Below are 12,500 nucleotides of genomic sequence, written 5' to 3' on the forward strand. Positions count from 1 at the left end.
GAACACACACACACACATTAATACACACACACACACACACACATTAATACACACCTGGAACACACACACACACACATTAATACACACCTGGAACACACACACACACATTAATACACAGCTGGAACACACACACACATTAATACACACCTGGAACACACACACACATTAATACACACCTGGAACACACACACACATTAATACACACCTGGAACACACACACACATTAATACACACCTGGAACACACACACACATTAATACACACCTGGAACACACACACACACACACACACACATTAATACACAGCTGGAACACACACACACATTAATACACACCTGGAACACACACACACATTAATACACACCTGGAACACACACACACATTAATACACACCTGGAACACACACACACATTAATACACAGCTGGAACAGGTGTGTATTAATGTGTGTGTGTGTGTGTGTTTCAGGCGTTGCTGCCCCCTGCTGGTGAACTCTCACCTTTCTTGCCCAGAGCTGAACCTGCAAACAAACAACCTGTGGAAGATTCTGCGATGATTCTGTAACAGAGCAGACGGACCAATCAGAGAGCAGGTAACAGTGATGTCAGCAGTGATGTCAGCAGTGATGTCAGAGGGGGCGGAGCCTCACATGATGCCGTTGCCGTTTCCAAAGGCGTTTTCTTTCTCCTGCAGAGACTGAATGTTGATGTAAAGATCTTTGATCTCCTTCCTGATCCTTCGCACTGCAGCTGACGCCATGTCTTTGGCCAACTACACGAGGAGTAAACAAGGAGTAAACAACAAGGAGTAAACAACAAGGAGTAAACAACAAGGAGTAAACGACAGTAAACAAGGAGTAAACGAGGAGTAAATAACAGTAGACGAGGAGTAAACGAGGAGTAAACAGTAAACAAGGAGTTAACAACAGTAAACAAGGAGTAAACAAGGAGTAAACAACAGTAAACGAGGAGTAAACGACAGTAAACAAGGAGTAAACAACAGTAAACAAGGAGTAAACAACAGTAAACAAGGAGTAAAAAAGGAGTAAACAACAAGGAGTAAACGACAGTAAACAAGGAGTAAACAACAAGGAGTAAACAACAAGGAGTAAACAACAAGGAGTAAACGACAGTAAACAAGGAGTAAACGAGGAGTAAATAACAGTAGACGAGGAGTAAACGAGGAGTAAACAGTAAACAAGGAGTTAACAACAGTAAACAAGGAGTAAACAAGGAGTAAACAACAGTAAACGAGGAGTAAACGACAGTAAACAAGGAGTAAACAACAGTAAACAAGGAGTAAACAACAGTAAACAAGGAGTAAAAAAGGAGTAAACAACAAGGAGTAAACGACAGTAAACAAGGAGTAAACGAGGAGTAAACAACAGTAAACAAGGAGTAAAAAAGTAGTAAACAACAAGGAGTAAACGACAGTAAACAAGGAGTGAACAAGGAGTTAACAGTAAACGAGGAATAAACGAGGAGTAAACAGTAAACAAGGAGTAAACAAGGAGTAAACAACAGTAAACAAGGAGTAGTCGAGGAGTAAACAGTAAACGAGGAGTAAACAGTAAACAACGAGGAGTAAACAAAAAGGAGTAAACAACAAGTAAACGAGGAGTAAACAACAGTAAACAAGGAGTAAACAACAGTAAACAAGAAGTTAACAAGGACTAAACGAGGAGTACACAACAGTAAACAAGGAGTAAACATGGAGTAAACAAGGAGTAAACAACAAGGAGTAATCGAGGAGTAAACAGTAAACAAGGAGTAAACGAGGAGTAAACAGTAAACAACGAGGAGTAAACAAAAAGGAGTAAACAACAAGTAAACGAGGAGTAAACAGTAAACAAGGAGTAAACAACAGTAAACAAGGAGTAAACAGTAAACAAGGAGTAAACAACAGTAAACGAGGAGTAAACAACAGTAAACGAGGAGTAAACAACAGTAAACAAGGAGTAAACAAGGAGTAAACAACAAGGAGTAATCGAGGAGTAAACAAGGAGTAAACGAGGAGTAAACGGTAAACAACGAGGAGTAAACAACAAGTAAACGAGGAGTAAACAGTAAACAAGGAGTAAACAAGGAGTAAACGAGGAGTAAACAAGGAGTAAACGAGGCGTAAACAGTAAACAAGGAGTAAACAGTAAACAAGGAGTAAACGAGGAGTAAACAACAAGGAGTAAATAAGGAGTAATCGAGTATTTAACAACAGTAAACAGGGAGTAAACAGTAAACAAGGAGTAAACAGTAAACAAGGAGTAAACGAGGAGTAAACAACGAGGAGTAAACAACAAGTAAACGAGGAGTAAACAGTAAACAAGGAGTAAACAACAGTGAACAAGGAGTAAATGACAGTAAACAAGGAGTAAACAGTAAACAAGGAGTAAACAGTAAACGAGGAGTAAACAACAGTAAACGAGGAGTAAACAACAGTAAACAAGGAGAAAACAACAAGTAAACGAGGAGTAAACAGTAAACAAGGAGTAAACAACAGTAAACAAGGCGTAAACAACAAGGAGTAATCGAGGAGTAAACAAGGAGTAATCGAGGAGTAAACAACAGTAAACAAGGAGTAAACAGTAAACGAGGAGTCAACAGTAAACAAGGAGTAAACGAGGAGTAAACAGTAAACAACGAGGAGTAAACAAAAAGGAGTAAACAAGTAAACGAGGAGTAAACAGTAAACAAGGAGTTAACAACAGTAAACAAGGCGTAAACAACAGTAAAAGAGGAGTAAACAACAGTAAACGAGGAGTAAACAAGGAGAAAACAAGGAGTAAACAACAAGTAAACGAGGAGTAAACAAGGAGTAAACAACAGTAAACAAGGAGTAAACAAGGAGTAAACGAGGAGTAAACGAGTAAACAAGGAGTAAACAACAGTAAACAAGGAGTAAACAATAAGGAGTAAACAAGGAGTAAACGAGGAGTAAATAAAGTAAACAATGACAAATAGAGTGTGGCTAAGTCCGGCACATGTCAGGATTAGTTAAACATAGCTTACCTTGTAAGGCATGACTCTATGTCAGGATTAGTTAAACCTAGCTTACCTTGTAGGGCAGGACCATGTCAGGATTAGTTAAACCTAGCTTACCTTGTAGGGCAGGACTCTATGTCAGGATTAGTTAAACCTAGCTTACCTTGTAGGGCAGGACTCTATGTCAGGATTAGTTAAACCTAGCTTACCTTGTAGGGCAGGACTCTATGTCAGGATTAGTTAAACCTAGCTTACCTTGTAGGGCAGGACTCTATGTCAGGATTAATTAAACCTAGCTTACCTTGTAGGGCAGGACCATGTCAGGATTAGTTAAACCTAGCTTACCTTGTAGGGCAGGACTCTATGTCAGGATTAGTTAAACCTAGCTTACCTTGTAGGGCAGGACTCTATGTCAGGATTAGTTAAACCTAGCTTACCTTGTAGGGCAGGATTCTATGTCAGGATTAGTTAAACCTAGCTTACCTTGTAGGGCAGGACTCTATGTCAGGATTAGTTAAACCTAGCTTACCTTGTAGGGCAGGACTCTATGTCAGGATTAGTTAAACCTAGCTTACCTTGTAGGGCAGGACTCTATGTCAGGATTAATTAAACCTAGCTTACCTTGTAGGGCAGGACCATGTCAGGATTAGTTAAACCTAGCTTACCTTGTAGGGCAGGACTCTATGTCAGGATTAGTTAAACCTAGCTTACCTTGTAGGGCAGGACTCTATGTCAGGATTAGTTAAACCTAGCTTACCTTGTAGGGCAGGATTCTATGTCAGGATTAGTTAAACCTAGCTTACCTTGTAGGGCAGGACTCTATGTCAGGATTAGTTAAACCTAGCTTACCTTGTAGGGCAGGACTCTATGTCAGGATTAGTTAAACCTAGCTTACCTTGTAGGGCAGGACTCCAGCGACAAACGCTCGTCCGTGGATCCTGACGATGTTTCCTCTGGTCGTCATGACGACAGGCTGCAGCTCTTTGACTGGATTCACCGTCACCTGGAGCTCACCCCCCCCTCTGGGATAGTAACCTCTGACACACACACACACACACACACACACAAACACATGAGGACATGAACCAGCTAACCAGCTAACCACACACACACTCATTGACCTCTGACCTCATTTTGACGTCACAGTCAAAATGGACGCCAAACTTCTCCACGATGGGTTTGAACACCTGAAGAAAAACAACAGACAGGAAGTGACATGATATGAGTGACAGGTGTGTGTGTGTTACCTTGTGTGTGTGTGTGTGTGTGTGTTACCTTGAGTGTGTGTGTGTGTTACCTTGAGTGTGTGTGTGTGTTACCTTGAGTGTGTGTGTGTGTTACCTTGAGTGTGTGAGTGTGTGTTACCTTGAGTGTGTGTGTGTGTTACCTTGAGTGTGTGTGTGTGTTACCTTGAGTGTGTGAGTGTGTGTGTGTGTGTTACCTTGAGTGTGTGTGTGTGTTACCTTGAGTGTGTGAGTGTGTGTGTGTGTGTTACCTTGAGTGTGTGTGTGTGTTACCTTGAGTGTGTGTGTGTGCTACCTTGAGTGTGTGTGTGTTACCTTGAGTGTGTGTGTGTGTTACCTTGAGTGTGTGTGTGTGTGTGTTACCTTGAGTGTGTGTGTGTGTGTGTGTGTTACCTTGAGTGTGTGTGCGTGTGTGTTACCTTGAGTGTGTGTGCGTGTGTGTGTGTGTGTGTGTGTGTTACCTTGAGTGTGTGTGCGTGTGTGTGCGTGTGTGTGTGTGTTACCTTGAGTGTGTGTGCGTGTGTGTGTGTGTGTGTGTGTGTTACCTTGAGTGTGTAGTCTATCTGAGGAGCCATATCAGCGTTAGTTCCTCCCTTCAGACAAAACTGAGACGATGAGTCGGCAAAAAGAGCACAAGGGAGAGAGACCTGCAGCAGGAGACACACACTCCTGAGAGAGAGAGACACACACACACACAGTCACTGAGTTGACTCTAAATTAAATATTTGTGTCTGTCTGTCTGTCTGTCTGTCTGTCTGTCTGTCTGTCTGTGTGTGTGTGTGTGTGTGTGTGTCTCACCCTGCTGTCTGTGTGTCAGCTGTGTGACTTCCTCCCTTGATCTGACCTGGAGTCAGACTGATGTCAGTTGAACCAAGGCTGAGTCCATGAAGACGACCAGAGCACAGATCTGAGACCAGCTGTAGACCACTGAGGTGCTGAGGTCTGTGGACACACACACACACACACACACACACACACACAGAGACACACACACAGAGACACACACACAGTGAGACACAGACACACACACACACACAGAGACACAGACACACAGACACACACACACACACACAGACACACAGACACACACACACAGTGAGAGAGACACAGACAGACACACACACACACACACACACAGACACCCCCACACACACACACACACAGAGACACAGTGAGACACAGACACACACACACAGAGACACACACACAGTGAGACACAGACACACACACACACACAGAGACACAGACACACACACACACAGACACACACACACAGTGAGAGAGACACAGACAGACACACACACACACACACACAGACACCCCCACACACACACACACACAGAGACACAGTGAGACACAGACACACACACACAGTGAGAGAGACACAGACACACACACACACACACACAGACACACACACACACACACACACACACACACAGAGACACAGTGAGACAGACAGACACACACACAGTGAGAGAGACACAGACACACACACACACACACAGACACAGTGAGACACAGACACACACACACACAGACAGTGAGACACAGACACAGACACAGACACAGACACAGACACACACAGTGTCCTCAGTGGATTGTTGTGCTAACTGTTAGCACAACAATGAACCCTTACCCTAGCTAACGGTGCTGTTGTGCTAACTGTTAGCACAACAGCACCGTTAGCTCGGCTTGAATGAATAGGCTATCGTTAGCCTGTTAGCTTCTCCTCACCTGAGTCCCGGTGTACTTCTGCCGGCGCGGATTTTGCTGATTTTGACGGCAGAGCCGGTGATGCAGCTGAGGGCCGCGGACACTCTGAGGACCTGTCCACCCTGAGGACAAACGACACCGGGGGACAGACACGGACACAGACACCGGTGAGTCCAGCAGCGGCGTTAGCTTACAGCTGCTAACTTCTAACGGCGAGATACTCACTCCCTCCAGGACGCTGCCGTCGATGTGAAGCTCTGAGTCCGCAGACACCGGCTCAGACACCGGCTCAGACACCGGCTCAGACACCGGCTCAGACACCGGCACCGGCACCGACGCAGGCTCAGACACAGACACCGGCTCCATCTTCACTTTCTTCGTGGAGCTAAGACTTCTCTGCACAGACGTTAGCGTTAGCTTCTTTCTGCACTTTCTTCGCCTGAAACGTTTCAGGTGACGCTACTTCCGGCGACCTTCAAAATAAAGCACAGTGTTTCATGTTGTCCTATGTGGTAGCAGACGGTCACCCATAGGTGGCAGTATAACACCAACGGACCTCTGTGAGCCTGAATGTGATGACAGGAAGTAGTAGAAGACGTTTGAGCACGAGACAAACTTCACATTTAAGTTAATAAATATTAAAATATACAAACAATATGTCAGTTTATCAATGTTCTGTCAGACTGTCAAAGCTTTTTATGGTTGTAAACATTCATTCACACAGTGATTTATGAGACCATTCTCAGACTTTTGAGAGATTTATTTATTTGTTTGTATAAATAAACATTTAATCATCTTTGTTATGAATAATTGTTGGTTATTATCATCATAATCAGATAAGAAAGGACTTTTGTTTGTTTCCTCACTTTTATTTCTTTCAGAAACCAGCAGCAGATACAGACGACAGTTAAAGCACTGATGCTAATGCCGTAGCTAATGCTAACACTGATACTAGCGTACATACTGATCATCATAAATAAGTCGATTGAAGTATCATCATTATTGTTGAAGCTAATACTAACACTGATGCTAAAACTGCTGCTAATACTAGTGCTGACACTGATGCTAACACAAGTGCTGACACTGATGCTAACACTAGTGTTGACACTGATGCTAACACTAGTGCTGACACTGATGCTAACACTAGTGTTGACACTGATGCTAACACAAGTGCGGACACTGATGCTAACACTAGTGCTGACACTGATGCTAACACTAGTGTTGACACTGATGCTAACACTAGTGTTGACACTGATGCTAACACTAGTGCTGACACTGATGCTAACACTAGTGTTGACACTGATGCTAACAATAGTGCTAACACTGATGCTAACACAAGTGCTGACACTGATGCTAACACAAGTGCTGACACTGATGCTAACACAAGTGCTGACACTGATGCTAACACTAGTGTTGACACTGATGCTAACACAAGTGCTGACACTGATGCTAACACTAGTGCTAACACTGATGCTAACAGTTAAAAGACACAAAGTTTAATAAAATATATGCAGTCGAATGTGTCAGGAAGCAGGAAATGACATCATGATGTTAGAGATGGGCTTAAGGGCAGTGGGTGGAGCTCAGTTCATGTCTGTTTTTTATTGTTATATAACTTATATATTAGTATACAGTGAAGCCACGCCCCCTTCAGAATCACATGATGCTGCAGCACATGCACGGCTGTTTCTTCTTCTTCACGTCCACCACTCCCTTCGCCTCAGGCCCCGCCTCACGCCCCGCCTCAGGCCCCGCCTCACGCCCCGCCTCACGCCCCGCCTCATGCCCCGCCTCATGCCCCGCCTCAGGCCCCGCCTCACCCGCCGCCATCTCCCCGTTGCGTGGCGTCATGGCGGCCGGAGGTTTGGCACTGGGGGGTGAGGCAGCGGAGGCGAGAGGAGGCAGAGCCTCTGTCTGTGCTCTGCGAGCCCCGCCCTCCACTCGTCCTCCTGAGGACGTTTTTCCGTTGGCGTCGTGGATGACGACCAGCTCGGCGGTCACCGTGCCGTGCAGCCCCAGAACCCTCTTGGTCTCCGCCTCGTCCTCCACGCTCTGGTATCCCATGAACACCATGGTGACGGGTTTCTCTGCGCTGGCCTCAGACACGTCCAGCTCAGTGGGAGCTTTAGCCTCAAGTCCTACGATCTCCACCGCCACCTGAGACTCCGCCCGCCGCAGCTCAGGCCCCGCCTCCTGAGACTCCGCCCTCCGCAGCTCAGGCCCCGCCTCCTCCTGGGACTCTGTTACCGTAGCAACAGTGTGCGACATCATGCAGGCTTGGTCGGCTTTGTGGATGAGCTCATCGACCTCAGAGCAGCTGAGCAGGTGAACGCCGTCTTCACCGTTCACCTCATGGACCACTGACACAAGAAGAACCAGAGGTCAGCTGTGACATCACTGATGACATCACTGGTGACATCATTGGTGACATCACTGATGACATCACTGGTGACATCACTGGTGACATCATTGGTGACATCACTGATGACATCACTGGTGACATCACTGGTGACATCACTGATGACATCACTGGTGACATCACTGATGACATCACTGATGACATCACTGGTGACATCATTGGTGACATCACTGATGACATCACTGATGACATCGCTGGTGCCATCACTGGTGACATCACTGGTGCCATCACTGATGACATCACTGGTGCCATCACTGATGACATCGCTGGTGACATCACTGGTGACATCGCCGGTGACATCGCTGATGACATCACTGGTGACATCGCCGGTGACATCACTGGTGACATCACCAGTGCCATCACTGATGACATCACTGGTGACATCACTGATGACATCACTGGTGACATCACTGATGACATCACTGGTGACATCATTGGTGACATCACTGGTGACATCACTGGTGACATCGCTGATGACATCACTGTGACATCACTGATGACATCACTGTGACATCACTGTGACATCACTGGTGACATCGCCGGTGACATCACTGTGACATCACTGATGACATCACTGTGACATCACTGTGACATCACTGGTGACATCGCCGGTGACATCACTGGTGACATCACTGATGACATCACTGTGACATCACTGATGACATCACTGTGACATCACTGTGACATCACTGTGACATCACTGGTGACATCGCCTGTGACATCACTGTGACATCGCCGGTGACATCACTGTGACATCACTGATGACATCACTGTGACATCACTGGTGACATCGCCTGTGACATCACTGTGACATCACTGTGACATCACTGTGACATCACTGTGACATCACTGTGACATCGCTGGTGACATCGCTGATGACATCACTGGTGACATCACCAGTGCCATCACTGATGACATCACTGGTGACATCACTGGTGACATCACTGGTGACATCACTGGTGACATCACTGATGACATCACTGTGACATCACTGATGACATCACTGATGACATCACTGATGACATCACTGATGACATCACTGGTGCCATCACTGATGACATCACTGGTGCCATCACTGATGACATCGCTGGTGACATCACTGGTGACATCGCCGGTGGCATCGCTGATGACATCACTGGTGACATCGCCGTTGACATCACTGGTGACATCACCAGTGCCATCACTGATGACATCACTGGTGACATCACTGATGACATCACTGGTGACATCACTGATGACATCACTGGTGACATCATTGGTGACATCACTGGTGACATCACTGGTGACATCGCTGATGACATCACTGTGACATCACTGATGACATCACTGTGACATCACTGTGACATCACTGGTGACATCGCCGGTGACATCACTGTGACATCACTGATGACATCACTGTGACATCACTGTGACATCACTGGTGACATCGCCGGTGACATCACTGGTGACATCACTGATGACATCACTGTGACATCACTGATGACATCACTGTGACATCACTGTGACATCACTGTGACATCACTGGTGACATCGCCTGTGACATCACTGTGACATCGCCGGTGACATCACTGTGACATCACTGATGACATCACTGTGACATCACTGTGACATCACTGGTGACATCGCCTGTGACATCACTGTGACATCACTGTGACATCACTGTGACATCACTGTGACATCACTGTGACATCGCTGGTGACATCGCTGATGACATCACCGGTGACATCGCCGGTGACATCGCCGGTGACATCGCCGGTGACATCACCGGTGACATCACTGGTGACATCACTGGTGACATCACCAGTGCCATCACTGATGACATCACTGGTGACATCACTGGTGACATCACTGGTGACATCACTGGTGACATCACTGATGACATCACTGTGACATCACTGATGACATCACTGATGTCATCACTGATGACATCACTGATGACATCACTGATGACATCACTGCAACAGAACGTCACCTTTCTGCTCGTCCTCATAAACTTTGACCCCTTGTTGAGAAAGGTCAACAGGAAGTGTGGTGTTAGTGGACAGAACCCGGGTTTGTCCCGTCAGTTTGTCTCGCTCTACGGTTATCTCCACCGAGTACACCGCTGTGAGACAGACAGGTGAGAGACAGACAGGTGAGAGACAGACAGGTTAGAGACAGACAGGTGAGAGACAGACAGACAGGTTAGAGACAGACAGGTGAGAGACAGACAGACAGGTTAGAGACAGACAGGTGAGAGACAGACAGACAGGTTAGAGACAGACACGTTAGCGACAGACAGGTGAGAGACAGACAGACAGGTTAGAGACAGACAGGTGAGAGACAGACAGACAGGTTAGAGACAGACAGGTGAGAGACAGACAGGTTAGAGACAGACAAGTTAGCGACAGACAGGTGAGAGACAGACAGACAGGTTAGAGACAGACAGACAGGTTAGAGATAGACAGACAGGTTAGAGACAGACAGGTTAGAGACAGACAGACAGACAGACAGACAGGTGAGAGACAGACAAACGGGTTAGAGACAGACAGACAGACAGACAGGTGAGAGACAGACAGGTAAGAGACAGACAGACAGGTTAGAGACAGACAGACAGGTTAGAGACAGACAGACAGGTCAGAGACAGACAGGTGAGAGACAGACAGGTTAGAGACAGACAGGTTATAGACAGACATGAACAGGGTTAGTAGTTGTGGAGTTCCACAGGACTCAGTGCTGGGACATATGGTCTTCATTCTTGAGGACATGTGGTCTTCATTCTTGAGGACATGTGGTCTTCATTCTTGAGGACATGTGGTCTTCATTCTTGAGGACATGTGGTCTTCATTCTTGAGGACATATGGTCTTCATTCTTGAGGACATATGGTCTTCATTCTTGAGGACATGTGGTCTTCATTCTTGAGGACATGTGGTCTTCATTCTTGAGGACATATGGTCTTCATTCTTGAGGACATGTGGTCTTCATTCTTGAGGACATGTCTTCATTCTTGAGGACATATGGTCTTCATTCTTGAGGACATATGGTCTTCATTCTTGAGGACATATGTCTTCATTCTTGAGGACATGTGGTCTTCATTCTTGAGGACATATGGTCTTCATTCTTGAGGACATGTCTTCATTCTTGAGGACATGTCTTCATTCTTGAGGACATGTCTTCATTCTTGAGGACATATGGTCTTCATTCTTGAGGACATGTGGTCTTCATTCTTGAGGAAATATGTCTTCATTCTTGAGGACATGTGGTCTTCATTCTTGAGGACATATGTCTTCATTCTTGAGGACATGTGGTCTTCATTCTTGAGGACATGTGGTCTTCATTCTTGAGGACATGTGGTCTTCATTCTTGAAGACATCTTCAGAAAACACCATGTTTCTTCAGAGGACATCTGACTGTCTCTGTCCCCCTTTGTCCTGAATCTGGTTCAAAGATCTGGTTCTGATGTGAACGCTTGTTTCTTCTCGATCATGCGTTTGCTCCATGTAATGAACCTGGAGACAATGTTGTGATTTGGAGTCGAGGGCCTGGTCTTGGACCTGGTCTTGGACCTGGTCTTGGACCTGGTCTTGGACCTGGTATTGGACCTGGTATTGGACCTGGTCTTGGACCTGGTCTTGGACCTCTTCTCTGTCTTCTACCTGGTCTTGAACTAGGTCCTGGACCTGTTTTCTCGTACCTTGGCCTGGTCTTGCACCAGATCTTGGAGTTCTGTTCTTGGTCTTAGACCTAATCCTGGTCTTGAACTAGGTCCTGAACCACCTCTGTTCTTGGTCTTGGTTCTGGTCTTGGTTCTGGTCTTGGTTCTGGTCTTGGCGGTGGTCTAGAACCAGGACTTACCTCTCTTCATCTCTGTTGATTCTCTTGTTGTGTTGATCTGAGGACTTGTGTGAACTTTGACCTCTGCAGAGGATCATGGGAAAAGGAGGCGGGGCTCAGTATCAGAGTCAATGACATCACAGGAAACTGATCACATGACAGATTAGTAGAGATTAGACTTCATAGTGCTGTAGTTGTTAAATAGCTGTAATCTGATTATTGTAATAATCTGAGATACTCATTACTGCATATAAATGATCAATAATCTGATTACAGATTAAACTCATTACTGCATCTAAACGATCAATAATCTGATTACAGATTAAACTCATT

General features: G+C 45.8%; 2 protein-coding genes across 2 annotated transcripts in view; both read right to left on the reverse strand.

Annotated features, from left to right (window-relative positions):
* Positions 1–6,368, reverse strand: part of rtca (RNA 3'-terminal phosphate cyclase) — a 9,133-nt gene extending 2,765 nt beyond the window's left edge. The window contains exons 1-8 of the mRNA XM_083887659.1: positions 6,160–6,368; positions 5,956–6,056; positions 5,017–5,160; positions 4,764–4,887; positions 4,103–4,161; positions 3,870–4,011; positions 646–767; positions 496–554 (exon numbers count right to left, since the gene is read on the reverse strand). Coding sequence (XP_083743785.1) covers positions 496–554; positions 646–767; positions 3,870–4,011; positions 4,103–4,161; positions 4,764–4,887; positions 5,017–5,160; positions 5,956–6,056; positions 6,160–6,300 — 892 coding nt within the window. The 5' untranslated portion in view covers positions 6,301–6,368. The remainder of the gene's footprint in view (positions 1–495; positions 555–645; positions 768–3,869; positions 4,012–4,102; positions 4,162–4,763; positions 4,888–5,016; positions 5,161–5,955; positions 6,057–6,159) is intronic.
* Positions 6,369–7,590: 1,222 nt separating this feature from the next.
* palm1a (paralemmin 1a) overlaps positions 7,591–12,500 on the reverse strand; it is a gene marked incomplete at its 3' end in the record, with an annotated part of 8,466 nt that continues 3,556 nt past the window's right edge. The window contains exons 7-9 of the mRNA XM_083888365.1: positions 12,189–12,251; positions 10,326–10,466; positions 7,591–8,294 (exon numbers count right to left, since the gene is read on the reverse strand). Coding sequence (XP_083744491.1) covers positions 7,591–8,294; positions 10,326–10,466; positions 12,189–12,251 — 908 coding nt within the window. The remainder of the gene's footprint in view (positions 8,295–10,325; positions 10,467–12,188; positions 12,252–12,500) is intronic.

This window comes from Microchirus variegatus (genome assembly GCF_963457635.1).
Source record: "Microchirus variegatus genome assembly, chromosome: 4".
Classification (NCBI taxonomy): domain Eukaryota; kingdom Metazoa; phylum Chordata; class Actinopteri; order Pleuronectiformes; family Soleidae; genus Microchirus; species Microchirus variegatus.